This window comes from Balaenoptera physalus (assembly GCF_965194825.1).
Source record: "Balaenoptera physalus genome assembly, chromosome: 4".
Lineage (NCBI taxonomy): Eukaryota > Metazoa > Chordata > Mammalia > Artiodactyla > Balaenopteridae > Balaenoptera > Balaenoptera physalus.
The window spans coordinates 23,241,291-23,259,380 of record NC_138891.1 but is presented as its reverse complement, the minus strand read 5'-3'; the positions used below and the strand labels follow the sequence as shown (position 1 = coordinate 23,259,380).

Genomic DNA, 18,090 nt, shown 5'->3' with positions numbered 1-18,090 from the left:
TAGCAGAGAAGACAAAACTCACGTAAGAGCAAGATGCATACACCTGGTACCCTGGGGTCATTTTCTGGATGCAAAGCCTTCCTCTCCTTGCTGCCAGCTGAGCCTCTGATAAGCCCTGCCCTGCCATTGGTGAGTGATGGTGGTAAGCAAGCTTTTAGTTGATGCTTAGGTGATGGACAGAAAGTTCAGGGAGTGCCAGGGTCTGTGAGGAGTGTGGTTCTGCCCTCAGGGAGCCCATATCATTTCTGGGAAGACAATATTCACCCACAGAAAAAAGGCAGAGAATGGAATACCATAGCCCGAGCAGATGATGCCTTAGCCAAGGTCTGAAAGGCAGGTGGCAGCAAAGCCAGAGGGTGGGACGTCCTTCGTGTACAGCTGGGTAAGGCCAGCATCGCCTTGGGGAAGCTGCAGCCCTACATTCCTGGAAGGGGTTACTGTGATGGAAAAGAGGGCCAATGCCCTGGGGCATCACTGGAGTCTGGGAGGAAGGGAGGGCTCTAGCTGTGAGCAGGTCCCTTGCTCCTCCAGCATAGCTAGCTCCCTGGGACAAGCTGGGTGCAGAAAGGGCTTGTGATGGCACTGACTGGGAGTGAGTGGTCCAGGGGAGACAGAAGGCTCTGAGCGTGATGCATTGCTTTCACTATGCTGCAGTCCCCTCCTGCCTGGAGGGAAATGACTTAGAACAGGTACAAGAATTTGAACTGCCAACCTGCGATTGCTTGGTGACTGGTGTTGCTTGAGAGAAGCCAGTGCAGGGAGGAGCCTCTGTTCTGGGCGATTACGCCTGGCACACGTCCGCAGCGCCCTCACTCACAGCTGGGTCCCCGGGGCTTGGGGAGCATCGTGGCGCCTCACCCTGGCATCCAAAATCTTGACTACCAACCCTCCCCTCCACTGACTTCTCCAAATTCGCTCCCCATTTTCTCCCCAGTCCCCACCCGCTCCGCAAGCCAGATCAGCTTCCTACCATTGTTCACTGCGCCCTGAATGGCCTCCCGTCTCTTTGTTCCTCTCCTATTTTACACAGTGCAGCCTTCACGCAACACCTGCTTCAGGAAGAACCAGCCCTTTCCCCTAGGAACCGGATGGCCTCTCCCAGTGAGGAACAGCCTGCTTCATCTGTGGTTAGCAAAACAAAACAAAATGAAACAAACAAACAAACAAAAAGCAACCCAGTAAAACATGGGTCACTCCAGTTTGCTCCACGAAGCTGGGAGAAGGGTCTGGTCAGGAGACACATAACTGGGACCGGTGGTCATGCTCTTCCCTGCAGAAAGGAGAAATTTGAGCTCTGAGGCTGCAGCCCTGGCCAGGAGTAGAAGAGAGAACAGCCCCAAGATGGGCTGGTCAGAAATGGCGGTTGCCCCAAGTGGAGGAGTAAAGTGGACCAGTACGGTGGTAGGATGGAAGATTCCTCTCTAGGTCTGGGGGCTGGGATAGGAATGCCAGGAAAGCACTTTGACCGTCACCACACGTATCTGAGAACTTGGAGGACCTGTCTGTGATCTGAAAGCCTGCTGGGACAATGGCTGGGGAGACAGACCTAATGGCTGTCTACAGTGGGTGAGCTAGAGGGAGGAGGGGGGTGATGCAGAATCCAGTGTCGGCTTCTCCCACCCAAGGCTGGCAGACTTAGGCAGGGAGCCACCAGCAAGTAGTTGGTCCAGATGTTACACCTGCTTACATCGCTTTGCCTGGCACGGTGAGCAGGTGCAGGGAGGTGCTGCTTCCCTCTTGTCTTTGTTCCACACAAAGGTACATTTTTCACCATTCATTCATGCATTCAGCACTTGCCAATCACCTGCCTTGTGCCTGGCCCTGTGCTGGGGCTGCAGACACACCAGTAGATGGATAACATCCTTGCCTCCTGGACCTCGCTGTCTAGAGCTGAAAATAGCCTCATACCCCGAGGTAGGGGCCCCATGCATTCTTCACACGCAGAATGAAACATTATTAACACGTTTTACTTTGCATACATTTAACACTGAAACAAGTACAAACTCCATTAGGAAATTACATTTAAATATATTTCAATGTGATTCCAAATCTGTAGGTGTCTCATTTATCAAAGACAAAAAAGATTGGGATCATTCTCCAGATATGGCTTTGTGTTTTGCTTTCCTCACTTTAAATCCTATTGTGAGCTTGTTCCGTGCTTAGAAAGCTTTTATATTCTTTCCAGCCTTTCTTTTCAAAAGTGAGACTTTCCCTGGGGCCAGTTGTTACACGTCAAAATAAAACAAGGTGAGTTCTTCTTCACTCAAATAGCTTTTCATTCATTCATTCAATGACTATTTCTTGAGCACCTACCATTGGGGCCAGACATGTGCTAAACCTGAGAAATTCCACTGTGAACAAGAGAGACAGAATCCTGCCCTGAGGGTCCTTAGGGTCTAGTGAATTACACTCAACCAGAGTTCAGGTCCCCTGAGGTCAGGGACACACAGTTTCCCACTCTGGCTTGTTCCTTTTTCTCTGTCTCTTGCTTGAAATAGATGGACACAGAGAAGACTCTCCTTTGTTCTTTACCTCTCATATGTCTTAGCTGTGTCTCCTCTACTCAGCATTTCACCTTGTCTACTTTGTTCAAAGGCAAATGATTCCGATTCTCTCCAGAGGTGGATTTAATTACCCCCTCCCATCTTTCTAGTTGCAAGATTAAGGAAGATAAAGTTGTGCAGGAGACGATCTGAGGGCAATGACCCAGGTGGGTCCTCAGGTGTCCTTGCGTTGCACCATGAGGTCCTGCCAGTCTGGCCTGCTGAATTGGATTAGGAATAAATGCCTGAGTAAAAGGCAGCCATTCAAAGTCTGACCAGTGACCTATATGTGGTCTGGCATCAGCCTGTCCCATAGGGACATGAATGACCAACACAGCTAATCGCACCCTCTCTTGGGGAGTTAAGAATGAAAGATACAGAGAGATAGAGATAGAGAAAGAGAAAGAGAAAGAATATAACAGGGGCCCTGAAGATTTAAAGACCTATGAAGGGAAGGCAGCAGACAGAAGGCATAAAGTGGATGAAACCATGGAGCGCCCTAAGTTATGTGTAAGCAGAACCCTGCAACAGCATCAACGACCAAAATGGTGGCACAGAGATAACTCCAGCATCCCTGCTCGGCCACCAGAACTACTGGTGCCACCACAAGAGCTCTTGTTATTCCATAAACCAACCAATCGTCTGCGAGCTCCATCTCTGCAGCTGGCCTTCCCATCCTTATTTCCCCTTAGTTCATTGCTACACCTCCATCCTCAAAGGGTAACCTGAACCTTCTGTCTTTGCATCCTAAAAGATCTAAACTAGCAGAAATATCCACCTCCATCGAAGGCCATTGCTTCTCCATTACCAGAGCCAACACTTTAGAAACCCCCTAACACAGAGGCTGGATTCTGGATCTCCAGCCTCTGCCTGTACGCCCTCTGTGCAAGCCCAAGGAACACGAAACCTTCCCCAGGTGCTGAGCAATTATCAAAACTTGAAATGCACCAGCTGAACTCCGAACCCTTAGGTAAAGTGAATTGGCCCTTTCTCCTGAGCACTGTGGGATAATTCCTATTGATGGGAAGATGTCATGAGACTTGAGAAAGGGCACACTGGACAAACTGGGCACACGAGTTAGAGGAGTTGCCCTGGACATTCTCAGCTGTAAAATGGGGGTACTACACCACCCAGGAGTTGTAAGAACAAACAGGCTACTCTGTTTCTCACAGCAGAGTGTCTGTGCTTTACAAATTCCTCTAGTGATGCATTGTGACGATTGGAGGGCAAGTCCAGCACCTCCTATACACCTGGCCGAGCTGCCTTCACCCAACAGGACTGACGAGAGCAGGCCCACCTTGCCAGCCAGGCTTGCAAACTGGCTTCACGTCCACCTGCACCAGGGTGTCCTGCGCTGCAGGCTTCTGTCCACAGTCGTAGGCAGTCACCAGGATCTCATACTGGCGTTGCTTGTCATAGCTCAGCTTCTCCGTGTTCCTGACGTTGCCTGAAGATACAGGGACATTGAAAATCATTTCAGATCAAGTTAACCACGTTGCAGTTCTTCAAAATCCCTTCTGCCCTCTTCCAACCTTCACCAGAATAAAATGTCCCCTTTCCCTATCTCTTTGTAAAGACTAGGGCAAGTAGGGACGTGGCTTCCACATGTGGCCTGCTTGTGCCTTGGTGGCAGCTTCTCAGGAACCGCTGGCCGGAGCCACCCCAGCTGTGGAACGGAACTGCCAGGTAATTCTGCACACACGTCTGGAATCCAACTGGTTGTGTTAAGTACGGGGTCGTCAGAAGACCACCCTAAACTGCGCCAACATTAACCCTACAGAAGACCACCCTAAACTGCACCAAACTAACCCTACATTAGGCTGTGTCCCTAATGTAGGGCAACGTATGCTCATCTGACATGAAATCTCTGGGAAAAAGATAGAATTCAGAAACGTTCTGACACGTATTTTTTAACATCTGGGCTCTTCGCCAAGAATGTTCATTGCCTCTTCTCACATTATTTTGCTACCAAATAGGAAGTAAAATCAATACGAGAAAACGTGTGACCTCTCTTCTGAAAGCTACACAGAATAACAGATTCCTTGCCCTGGTGGCAAAGACATTTTTCTTCTCCAAGAGAGACCAGACATTGTTTCTGAGCCATTTGTGTGTTTTTGTTCCTGTGGGTTTGATATTATGGTTCAGAAATAAATAGTTGACAATTAATGAGCAAACTTTTAATTGACTATTTTTGCTGAAATACAATTTTCGTTTCAAAAAGTGAATCAAGGCCTGAAGTGCATTTAATACATTTTACTTTTTGATTCCCAGAGATTAAAGTCTCCCTTTGTTGAGAATAATTTCATTCTGGCTTTTTTTTTTCATTGGTGGAGCTGACAGCAAATTAGAATTCAAATGATATCATCATCCTTTGCCAGAAGTGAAATCAAGAGAGTGGCATGGACATATATACACTACTAAATGTAAAACCGATAGCTAGTGGGAAGCAGCCGCATAGCACAGGGAGATCAGCTCCGTGCTTTGTGACCACCTAGAGGGGTGGGATAGGGAGGGTGAGAGGGAGGGAGACGCAAGAGGGAAGAGATATGGGGATATATGTATATGTATAACTGATTCACTTTGTTATAAAGCAGAAACTAACACACCATTGTAAAGCAATTATACTCCAATAAAGATGTTAAAAAAACAATAAAACCCCAAATAAACCAACAAGCAAATACACAAACATGGAATGGCTGACTCAGGTATATATATTTCATTTTTGTGCACCTTTGTTAAAATTTAAAAAAAAATTTATTGAAGTATAGTTGATTTACAATGCTGTGTTAATTTCTGCTGTACAGCAAAGTGATTCATTTATACATATATATACATTCTTTTTCATATTCTTTTCCATTATGATTTATCACAGAATATTGAATATACTTCCCTGTGCTATATTGTAGGACCTTGTTCATCCATCCTATGTAATACTAGTTTGCATCTGCTAATCCCAAACAACCCCCTTGGCAACCACAAGTCTGTTCTCTATGTCTGTGTGACTCAGGTATATTTTTATATTTCATCAAAACTAAGGGGAAACTTTTTAATGAGCTTTCTTCCATTCCAACTGATGTATATTGTTCATGCAAATTGAGACAACAGGGACTAACCCAAGAAAGTTTGGAAAATTAGAAAAGCCACATCATGCGTTAAAGATAGGAAAAATTCATCCACCCATCACTCAATATTAGTAAGACAGTACTCAGCATGAGGCCATGGGCAGGTGCTACGAATGTGAGCATATGTAAGGGTGTGGAGGGTCAGGGGGTATGAAGTTGCCCAAGACATTGGACCAAGAATTGTAATCATTTCTTCTGCTATCTGCTCTGGACTGTTTCTAAAAATCCAACTGCAGCCAGTGATTGGAAGTCAAGTTTCCTTTAACAAAGCCAGTCAAGAATCTCTGAATAAAAATGTGTTTGCTGTATCTTTGGCCTTGTGGCGGATGTTCAGAATCCCTTTCCTTTTTCTCCAAATACTTGTTTCGTTCTCAGCTCGGGGCCCCAAGCACATCTGAAAGAGCTCAGTATGGGGTTGGTAACATTCCCTATGGCTTCTGTTAACAAATTAGTTCATGGTTAAAGCCATCACAGGGGAGGACTTCTGCCAGGTGGAAGCACTGTAATAGGACCACGAGAAGTATGTTTCAGCAACATCGACTTGAATTTTGAACAAAAGGTTTTTACTTTCTTTAAAGTTAAATGGCTCTCAAAAGATACACCTTGTAGAAGAGGAAGGCTCAGGGTTTACTGTCCGTGTGACATTCAGCAGACCAAACACTATTGATTGCGGTAGAAAAATAAAAATAAACACACGAGCCTGCAATCCTTGGCTCAATTTACGGCAGCTCCCCTTCTGTAAGAAGTCTTAATGAAACTGAGAAACTACTTTACTTTCTCCACCACCACCGACTTCACGCATGGGAGAATGGGTTTCAGAGCACAGGATTTGAAGTATCAGAGTATAATATTTTCACTGATGGTTGTAGAGGGAAGGGTCGTGTTTGGCTAAGTCACACATTTAAAAACATTTTGAAAGATCAGAAACAGCCCTCCTTTTTGCTTCTGTGACAATTGTATTATTTTCCCCACATGTGAATGATTTCTCCTAGTGGTGCCTTCTCAGGAGAACTGAGTCCACAGTTAACCCAGGTGAGTACTGATCTCTGGGCTTATTTCTCTGTTCCAAATGAACTTGGGAAGGTTAACTCTCAAAGAACTATCCGTACCTACCATGTGTCATAGTGAAGGTATTTTTTAAAACCTCAGGTGGAGTAGGGTTGCAACGAGACAAGTGCACTTACCTGCACCCTCCTTCTGATGGAATTTAAATCGGAGTTGCCCTTTTGGAAACTTATGCAGGCCAGTCACTTTGCAAGTGTTCATACCTTTTGGCCATGCAATTCCACGTCTAACAACTGACTCCAGAAAAAATGATAAAAATTGCAGACAAAGGTGCAAATATGTTCATCTAAGCATTATTTATTACATTGAAAAAGAGTAAAGAAACTGGATGCCCAATAGTAAGAGACAAGCTAAGCCTGATTCTCTGCTTAGACGGACTGCTGTTCGTGCTAAAAGTGCTAATTATGAAGCATGTTTATGGAGGGAAAAAATCTACACAATCGAATGTTAAGTGAAAAGGGGAAGATAAAGAAAAGCAAGGAAAGCGTGGCCTTATTTTGTTCAAGAGCTTCATAGAAAAAGTGCTGGTAAAATGTCAGTAGTTGTTCTCTTTGGTGGGATTACAGGTGACTTACTTCTTCTTCATACTTTTCTGTGCTTCCCTTGTTTTCCACAAAGGACGTGCGTTTCTCTTCCATTCAGGTGGAAGAGAAGTGTTTTCATGTACTTGGAGAACAAACAGACTTGAGGACATGCTGAGCTCATAGGTGTCCGACGCCTGTTACTCACCAGGGCAGCCTGCGGAGGGCTCAGCAGAGGCTGCATGAGACCAACCACTGCTTGGAAAGTAGAAAAGTCTGCCAAGTGGAGACCGGGTGTCACTGACAGCCCTGCTGCTTCCTCAGCCATCATTCCCACCCCTGGCTGAGCGCAGTACTGAATTCCCATGTTACAGTGAGGATCTGAGGCCAGGTTTAAGTAACTTGTCAAGGACCTCTCTCTCTCTCACGCACACACACATACACAGAATGGTAGGCGTAGGATTAAGACACAACTTTGTATTTTTGCACTTAAATACCATTGCCATGCGTTCCTGTCAAATGTCACTGAGGACAGTGATAATATCACTGATGAAAAGGTTTTGGCACCAACACTCAGGGGACCTGGCTCCAGTCCCCACTCTGCCACTGGGGTGACAGGTGCTATATGGCCAGCTCTTCATGCTTTAGGAATCAGTATTTCCATCAGTTCAATGGAAGTGAGGAACTAAGCCCTACCAATCTCAGAGAGACCAGCCAAATGCTAGAAGATGGGGGGCTGGAAGCCGTCTGAAATGGATCCAGAATTTCCCAAGAGGGAGGTAATGCCACCAACTCAGTTATTTGCTCATAATTTCAGTCTGTAAATCCGTGGGGAATGAATATCTTTCATGTCCCAGTCACCCAGGTAAATATCTAATAATCATGGCACCATGAATGGAACACTATGTGCTAAGTACCTTGTGAACGTCATCCCCAGGCACTGCCTCTCCCTGAGGCCTCACTACCCCACAATGGGGCAGGGACTGTTACTGCCATGATTTTTCAGGGGAGGAATTCAAGGGAAGGGAGGCCGAAGACTTCCGGTTGGAAGAGGTTGAGTCTTGCATTAAAAGAAAAAGTCCTGGGGCCTGAATGAGTGGAGCCCAACTCAACAGTACTCCTTCTTTTTTTTTTTTTAATTCATTTATTTTATTTTATTTATTTTATTTTTGGCTGCGTTGGGTCTTCATTGCTGCACGCGGGCTTTCTCTAGGTGTGGCAAGCCGGGGCTACTCTTTGTTGTGGTGCGTGGGCTTCTCATTGCGGTGGCTTCTCTTGGTGTGGAGCACGGGCTCTAGGTGTGCGGGCTTCAGTAGTTGTGGCACGCGGGCTCAGTAGTTGTGGTGCACGGGCTTAGTTTCTCTGCAGCATGTGGAATCTTCCCAGGCCAGGGCTGGAACCCATGTCCCCTGCATTGGCAGGTGGATTCTTAACCACTGTGCCACCAGGGAAGCCCAGCAGTACTTTTTCTAATGTGCATGCAAAGAACTTCTTCAAGGAGCTGGGAAGGTCACTGGGAGAAGTGATGGATACGGGCCAACTGGGAAGCTCATTAGAATGGGAGCTGCTTCTGTGTCTGCCCTTAGGTCCTGCCTTCATTACTTGAGAACTGCTTTTGTAAACCTCGTCATGGGCTGGGCGGGGCAGGCAGGGAGGCGGGGGCACGCTCCCCAGAGTGCCGGCTCTCCTCTTCGTCTCAGGCTGTGAACCAACGCTGGACACAAAGGCCTGGCAAAGGACCATTACTCACTTTTAATGAGACAGCTAGGTAAATAAACTGGCATGTGTTAGTGAAATGGCTCATCAAGGTGAGTAATTATCTTCATGACTGGGGCAGTTTACCCTCAGGTGAAGGAATTTGCATCTCCTCTCTCCCGGGTTGTGGCTCTCCAGAACTAAGGCAGGAGGCCAAGGGCAGCTTGACCACTTGTTCCAGATACCCTCCCCCCCCGTCCTGTCTAGCTCTTCAGCAAGGACTTGTCACTCCCCAAGTTCCACAGCTCTTGTGGACATAGACTGATCATAGGGAACCAGAAACATACAAAGCAGTTGTTTCATATTTTGTAGAGTGGCGTGTGTGTGTGTACGTGTGTGCATGTGTCATGTATGTCTGTGTGGTGGGGACAAGCCAGTCAATTTATAGGGCCTGTAGGAAAAGCTGTCAGGAGCAGTTCTTCTAATTGAAATTACCTGCTTCTTAGTCCTGAACCAAACTTTAAAGTCCAGTATTTTCTCCTTTGCTTTCTCATGTGTTGATCTTGTGTCCTACACACTTAGCATCTAGTAATGTCCAGGTGTGTAACTGACACTGGCCACGTGTTTGAGCATCTTTTAAGGAAACTTCCTTATTACCATTTTGTCTGTTTGACGAATATTGGTTTCATCTTCTGAGACAGATCATAAACTCCAGGAGACCAAGGATGAGGGTGTCTCCTTGGCCTCCATGCCCTATGGAATCTGCTGCAATTCTCAGGATGCAGAAGACTCTGTCATAGGGTAAGTTTCTCCCTGGTCTCAACATCAAGAGACACAGGAAGCACTGAAGATTTGCGAGCAGGTGACTGATGGTATTTCCTTCTAGGCATTGGCTACCAGGAGGCTGAGGGCTAATTCGCTGCCTAACCCTGGTTCATGGCACGCTTTGTGCACCACCCTCACCCCTGACGCTGCCTGACTTTCTATTTTTTATTTTGATTTTTTTTTGCTAGATGGTAAGCTCCATGTGGGCAGGCCCACTTCTGTTTTGACTTCTCTATCTCTATTCCCAGTTCCCAGCACTGTGCCTGGCACTTAATAAACATTTACAGCGTGGATGAGCCTCAGGTTTTGCAACTTTCCCATCATTGAGCAGTTAAATCCTATTTGAAACAAAGTGAGGATAATGTACGCATACTCACACACTCATGCTAATAATGAAACAATATATTTGATTAATATCAAGTTATTGAGAATTACAGTTAAAGTGGGCTGAGTTGATTGGGCCTCTGGCTGTGGTGTTTACACTGCAATGAGTTTTTTAAATAATGGTGATGGGGAAATATCCAAATGGCTTTCTAGGATTGTTTTCAGTTCAGTAAGTTTAGTTTGAGATTGGAGTGTGGTGGGAGGGGTCTTTCATTCCTCATTCTCACTGGGGTGGAAGTTCTCAAAAACCCTTGGCAAGAGCTTTAAAGATTCCTGAATGGATCTATAGCTTGGACGGTGTTTCCAAAATCTGCACCTTCTCTTTTAGCTTCTCTCTGTCTGGGAGCAGATTGTTGCGGTGTGGCTCATGTTACAACGTGTTATACAGGAAACTCAGATGTGGCGGAGTTGATGGCATGGCTCACATCTGGATGACAGCAGGAAAATTCTACCAGAAAACCAACCTGTCTTCAGTATCCAAATGCGTGGCATTGTGAGTTCTATAGACTATTCACTGAGGAGGTTTCTGGGGTGTTTTAGACCTGGCCGGGCTGCTGATTACATAAGGTCATCCCTTCTAGCGCAGGGCTGAGTTCTGGGTTACAGAGCCTACATCAGGGATAGCAAGGGCGGCGTCACCTGCCAAGTGCATTCAGAGCCCTCCCTTGGCCTTCAAAGGGGTGGGGGGTGGAGCTGCTTCCCTGCTTCCGTTCACCGGGGTCCTCTCAGGACACTCACCGTTTCTGTCGATGGCAAAAGGCACATCAGTTGTGACGATTTCGTAGTTGCAAATCTGGCTGTACTGCGGGGAGCAGTCCTCGTCGACAGCCTCCACCTGCAGGATGCTGTCGTAGATCTTGCCCTCTGTCACGACAGCCTTGTAGGCCGGCTCTTTGAAGGTGGGAGCAAACTCATTGACGTCCTTCACCTGGATATGGACCACGGCCCTAGGACCAAACACGGGGAGGAAGAGATGGTGGTAAAGAAAGACTCGCACCATCCTCCCACACCTCCCACGGGTACTGACTCAGGTCGCAAGGTCAGGAGAGTAGAGAAACCACAAGACAGTCGGGGTGGCTGTTGTCTGAGTACTCTGTCCTCCCTCCCATAGAGACCCCTTTACCTGTCCTTGCTCCAATCCTCTGAGATGAATCCACCCCAGAGAGGTGCCTCCCCTTCTCTGACCTTCCTAGTTACCCAGCTTTAGGCAACACATTTCCTCTAGATCATCTCCCCATTCCCTCCGCTATTCATTCACTCCATCCAGTAAGAACTGAACCACTCTTACTCTGGGTTAGGCGCTGTGCTAAACTCTATTTGAGAGTTACAACCCCAAATGAAAAGTGCTGTGATGGAGAGAAGCACATGGCCTGGCAGAAATCCAGGGAAATGTCCCAACGAGGTCTGCAGGGATGGGCTGGCTGACAGAAGGCTTCCCAGAGGAAGTGACATCTGAACTCAGTCCTGATGGTAAAATAGGAGTATCTTCATGTGAAGCAGAGGGGTGGAGTATTCTAGGGGTAGAAGGAGACCCGCGCTGATGCCTGTAGGGGCCTGGGGACCTGGCCAGCAGTCGGGCAGGCTAGAGCAGCATGGTGTGACCACTGCACATGCATATCTGAAGAGCAGCGTGTGAACGGAGATGGGCGGGCAGGGGTGGGAGGGGTCCAGGGAGCTCCATCAGGTCACTCACTTGTGCGATTTCTTCCAGGCCGTCTCCTGGGGCCCCGTGCCGCAATCGTAGGCCTGGATAATGAACGTGTACTCCTTTTGCAGCTCACAGTCGATGGGGCTCCTGGCGCGGAGCCGGCCCTCTCCCGACGTCTTGTTGAGCACCACGGCCTCGAAGGGCAGCTCCTGGCCATGGATCTTGAATGCACAGATTTCCCCTGCAGGAGGATGGAAGGCAGAGAGCGGGGATCCTGAGAACGGCCAGACTGAACACAGAGCTTCGACTGGACCAGATTTGCAAACCCAAAACCAGACCATTTCCTCCACACAGATAATTGTCAAAGCAGAAGCAGCCTTTAGAGACTCAGACCAACGCGTTCATGTCCTGGATGGTAAGACTGAAATGTGCCCTATCCGGTGTACCCGGCAGAAAAAGTGGGGTGTGTGGGTGGTCATCGTGCAGGGGAGCTGGCTGAGTATCTCAGTTTGCCACTTTTCCTAGGAGGTTTCTTGCTTGCCCTCTGCCCAGTATGAGATTAAGGAATTTGCCCGTGGTCAAAAGACAAATGACTGCAGAGGAAAGGAGAAAAAGGCCAAAGCTTTCACTGTCTTTTGTTTTGTGACAACATCCTTGATTCTTCAAAGTGTGCTCTGTGAAGCAGCGGCCTGGGCATCCCTGGGGAGCTTGTTAGGAATACAGACTCCCAGGTCCCACCTGGACCTCCTGAGTCAGGATATGCATCTTTTTTTTTTTTTTTTTCTGGTGTGTCCATGATGTCTTTTTTTTTTTTTTTTGAAGTATAGTTGACTTATAATATTGTGTTAATTTTTGCTGTACAGCAAAGTGATTCGATTATATATATATATTATATTCTTTTTTATATTCTTTTCCATATGGTTTATCACAGGATATTGGATATAGTTCCCTGTGCTATATAGTAGGACCTTGTTGTTTACCCAGCCTATATATAATAGTTTGCATCTTCTAGCTTAATTAGGGTCCCCAGGTGATCTGTTTGCTCAGTAAATGTAAGCAGCACTGCTTGCCTCTGTCCTTTACTCTTGGTTTAAGCACCCCGCGTTGCTGTAGCCCCTTCCCCCTTCTCCCCTCCCCCTTCTCCCCTCCCCCCTCCTTCACGTCTCTCACCTACCACTTCCCTACAGGGACAGGGACACCACTTGGAGTTGTCATGTTCTCTCCAAACAGCGGGGGTGAGTTTATGTGAGTTCCAGAATCCCTGTGAAGCCTGAAAAGCCAACTTCTTAAAGAGCTGACCATGTTGTGAAATGAATATATTTCTCTCCGTCAGCTGGGTTCATGTGTATTATAGCTATTTCTCAGCACTAAAACAAGGCCACAAAAATATCTTCTTTATCTCGGTTGATAGATGTTTATTTCTTGAACCCTGACTGTAAGCCCTGTAGTAAGTGTCCTGGAAAGTACTGAAGATCTGAGACACGTTCTCTTCCTGTGTTGAGGGAGCTTACAGGCTTGTTGGGGAGATGATGTGCAGATGTCCAGAAAGACCCTTCATAGTGCAAAGGGGTGTGTGAGTGTCACATGACATGGGCAGCAAGGTGTCCAGCTATAGGCTGCTGGGGAGTAAAACTGCTGGGGCCTGAGTCACGTTCCAGGTTCACTACTGACTTGTTGATTTAGTCAAATTATAGTGACTCTCTGGGTTTCAACTGTGTCACCTGTAAAAGGGCCCAGGAGATAATGTCGCAGGCAGAACATCTACCTGACATGCCCCAAGCCTGGTCTGACATTGCCCCAGCTGCACTGCTGTGACCAGGGTGAGGTGCCTACAGTCTACAGTTTAAAGGGAGTCCTCACGCTCAGGGTGACCAGGCATCTGACCACAGAGAACAGGCACCGTGAGGAGAAGGGGTAACATGACTGCATGCCTGCTGTGTGTCAGGCATCAAGCTTTGTACCTCCCCCCAGGCGATCTGGTTTAATCTTCACAACAACCCTGCAAGGCAGATGTTTTATACCAATCTGTACAAATTAACAACAACAATAAGGATCAAAGGAGTTATTACTTGCTCAAGGTCACAGAGCGAAAGTTGGTGTAAACCCCAAGTATGGCTGAGTCCTAACTCCACGCCCTTTCTGCCCCACTGCGCCATCTCCAAGCAACCCCATAACTTCTAAGGGGACAGACGAGGGAATTGCTTCCAGTAACATTCTACATTCCCACTCAAGGCTCACTCAGGAGAGAAAGTCCCCACCCCATTTTACTTATAGGAAGCGTCCCCCGATCTCTTACTGACAATGTTTTCTGAGATGGTCAGTCAATACCAGTTTTACCTTTAGGCTTTTGTTTTTTATTATTTCGTCGATCCTCAATTTCATTACAAACACTCCATTTTCACTACATTCCCTCCTGGCCATTTCTCGAATGTAGTTGTGGAATAATGGACAAGACAGACAGCTTGTGGGCCAGGCTCTAACAAGAAGGCTGGTTCCCATTCCATCGCTGTAGCTCAGGCCGGTACTGCCTCTCGGACAAGGCTAGCTCTGCAGCCTTCAGGGCGGGAGAATAGGTTACATTGTCTCCTCAACTTTCATTTCTGCTCTGAATTGGCTGGGGTTGAAGGGATAGATTTCTGACATGCCTGCCTTGAGATTCTATCCCAAGATCAATGCCAATATGGGAATATTAGCAGCGAATGAGCCCAGACTGGTTCTGGGGTATTCTCTGGAGTGCCCAACTACAGCCATGATTCTAAGACCCATTTCTCTTTGAAGAGTCCAGTTAAACTGAATAGAAATGAGGGTAATTTTCTGTTGGAGATATTTGATCACACCTAAAGTAGTTCTCAAGGCTTAGAAATCCTGAACAAGAAGAAAGGAGAGGAAGAAGGAAAAGACAAAGGAGGAGGGGGAAATGCAGACACAAGGGGAAGGTAAGAAAAAGTAAACCTCAGGGCAACGTATTTTCATCGAACTAAATTCAGCTCAATTCAACTCAGTAGAACCAGAATTTTTTGAGGATGGAGTAAGTAAGTGCAAGGCACCATGCTGGGGCTGGAGACACAAAAAAATGACTTGTATACCTTAAGGGGTAAAGATACCCGATCCTCAAGTCTTCATTACCTCCTAGAAGAGACAGTGAAGTGCACAAGGGCTATGCCATGCTCACTTAGTTTGCACCAGCTCAGACTGAGATGGGACTTAGCTCCCTTTACACAAAAACTAGAATTCATGCCACACTCGTTTAACCCACCTCTTCATCTGACTTGTGTGTTCTGGTTGCAAAAACATTAATTTGTTTGTTCATCCATTCACTCACCTCATATTTATTAGGGACTGTGCACCCAGCACTGGCAAAACAGTGATGAACAAAATAAGGAATCAGATAATCGCCTACCTTTATGAAGGATGGCGATGGTGATACATGCATTGAAGGAGGGCTTCTTGGTGCTGAGACTTCTGACCTGGGCAGGTCAGGCAGGGAGGTCTAAGCTAAGGATGTGATGGCTGAGCTGAGATCACAGGAGGAGAAACAGGGAGGCACCCAGGCCACAAGGGAGGGGACTGAGTTTCAGGCAGAGGGGGCAGCACACTGTAGCGCCCTTCAGAAGGAAGGGACGTGGGACTGCAGAGACCCATGTGGCCAGAGTAGAGGTAATGGGGTAGGGCCAGTTTCATGGGTGTGTGACCTGAGAGGTACATGGGGGCCATGTGCTCAAGAGGGCCCTGAGCTTGGTTGAAATCTCTGCTGTCACCATGTTGAAATTCTTAATAATTTTATCTTTGAACTTGGGTTTTGTAAATGAAGGCTGATGGGACAATGGAGCATGTTCTGAGCAGTGGAGATGGGTGTAATAGGCATGCCTCCCCGTTCCTTGCTCTCTGTTCATATCTAGTGTTCAGGATGCACCATAAGCACAGCATTATGGTGGACCCACGATGTGGGGATCGGGGAGTGGCATTCAGGGGGACTCAGAGACAGAACAAGGTAAGCATATGACAGCTACGACTGAATAGTCCACTAAGCAGGGAGCTGACAGCCCCGAGAGGCTACCCCTCTGTTTGAACCAAAATTGTTGTGAACACAGAAAAAAGGCAAGCAACCAAAGAACCTTGTCCTATCCTTTCTTACTATGCTACTTCGCTGTAGTAGCCAATCACTTATGCTGAAAATGATGACAGAGAAGAAAAGGAAAGATAAAACAATCCATTATTCCTTTTCTTTTCACACCGTCCTTACTATCAGCAAGTCAAATGTAGAGAATGTTGATAGAATATGTGCATATCAAGAAGTGAAATGAAAACCTTCGAGTACCATTTGTGTAGACTTTACAATGCTCTGATAAAGAATTAAATACATATGCATACCTGAGCTAGAACATGCAAATGCTGTAATTTTCAGAGATTCTGCACAGCAGTTAACTGCTCTTCTTTTTTTTTTTTTTTTAACTGCTCTTCTGTTTGCATTTGAAACAAATTGGCATTGCACAGTATAAAGATAAATTGTAAAATCTATGCTAATCATTTAAAAATTTTTCTTTACTTAGAATCACATCAAATAGCAAATTAAAAGCACAGCAAGTTGAGAGAGAGACTGTGGAAGGAATGTCCTGGGATAGAATCCTGAGGAGGAAGGATATTTAAAACTGTGGTTCCCAGTATCTGTGAATGACACATTGGGCTGTCTTGATCTTTTGTGAGGCCTGTCGCTAGAATTCATTGTAACTAATAAAGCACTATAGTGGGAGGGTGATGTACTTAAAAGTAAAAGATCAGACCTAATGGTTTCTATATAAAAAAATATTGTAACAGGGAAGAACAAGATCTGACTCCATGTTGGATCTGTTTCTTTTACTTTAACCTTTGCTCTCTGTTGCTTTTTGTTACTATGATCACTAAAAGGATGTTGTCTATAGCTACTGGCATACATAATGGCCTCTATTGGGGAACATTGCCCTTCTGCCTAAATGTTAAACTAAAGTGCCTTAGTTCAGCTCACAGGGAAACATTCTGACCCTGCCTACTTGTGAATGGCTGCAAGAAAGAAGAAATTAACACATCCCCTCCCCTAGGCTGGCCAAACCAGGAGATGTTTTGTAAGACTTATGGCCTTTTTACTTTATGTCCTCACCTCGTCCCCATCTCTGTTCTATAAAGGAAACTAGCGTCCAGACGCTGATGGTACTCTAGGACATTAGTTTGCCAACTTCTCAGACGCCTGGCTTTCTGAATAAAGTTGCTATTCCTTGTCTCAACACCTTGTCTCCTGATTTATTGGCCTGTCGTGTGGTGAGCAGAGGGAGCTTGTACTCAGTAACAATATCACTTTAAAAATCTTGCTTTCCTAGAAAAATGGTACAAATGAACCAGTTTGCAGGACAGAAATAGAGACACAGATGTAGAGAACAAACGTATGGACACCAAAGGGGGAAAGTGGCGGGGGGGTGGTGGTGGGATGAATTGGGAGATTGGGATTGACATATATACACTAATATGTATAAAATGGATAACTAATAAGAACCTGCTGTATAAAAACATAAAATAAAATTCAAAAATAATGTAAAAAAAAAATCTTGTTTTCCAATCTGCTTTCTGGGGTGGGAGACTTAGTGTGCCAGGACCTGTGTGTGGGAGTGCAATGCACAGATGCACACGCACTTGGGACCAGCAACGGGTTCCGTGGGGAAATGGGGCCAGCGGCATGGGGCTATCTCGCAGTGGCTGTGGCCTAAGGTGGCTGAACTCAGCATCACCAAGAGCCCCCTGGAGGGGCCAGACTGAAAGAGGAGCCCCTGCGGTGTCTGGGGCTGGATGGCGGGGTTTCCATGGCTCCAGCCCCTTATCACCTACCTCTATCTCACAATTACCTTTTCCTCTGCAGTAACATGCCTCCTGACACATCAGCAGAAATTGGTGTAGTTGTCTCCTAACTCCTCCCATAAGATTCTGGGGGAAATGAATGAATGAATGAATGAAAGAAATTGATGAATGAATGAATGAATGAAATTGATTTTTAGAATGTATTTTGTTCCTACTCTTGCATACCCTTGACCAACAGATTGGGTTGATTCTATTTTTCAGGTGAGGAAACTGAGTCTCAGAGAGATTACCTGATTCACCCAAGGTCACTTTGATAGTAAGGAGTGGATCAAGGACCGACGTCCAGACCCTTTGAATCTAACTCCTGTGCTCTCTGTTCTTTCATGTGGGTGTGATGTTCCAGGAGAGGGGTTCTCAAAGTGTAATCTGTAGACCCCTTGGATCCCCAAGGCCCTTTCTGCTAT

General features: G+C 46.3%; 1 protein-coding gene across 1 annotated transcript in view; it reads right to left on the bottom strand.

The window, feature by feature from the left end:
• Window positions 1-18,090, bottom strand: part of CLSTN2 (calsyntenin 2) — a 641,924-nt gene that overhangs the window by 150,953 nt on the left and 472,881 nt on the right. Inside the window, exons 3-5 of the mRNA XM_082461191.1 lie at window positions 11,849-12,044; window positions 10,894-11,102; window positions 3,841-3,990 (exon numbers count right to left, since the gene is read on the bottom strand). Coding sequence (XP_082317317.1) covers window positions 3,841-3,990; window positions 10,894-11,102; window positions 11,849-12,044 — 555 coding nt within the window. The remainder of the gene's footprint in view (window positions 1-3,840; window positions 3,991-10,893; window positions 11,103-11,848; window positions 12,045-18,090) is intronic.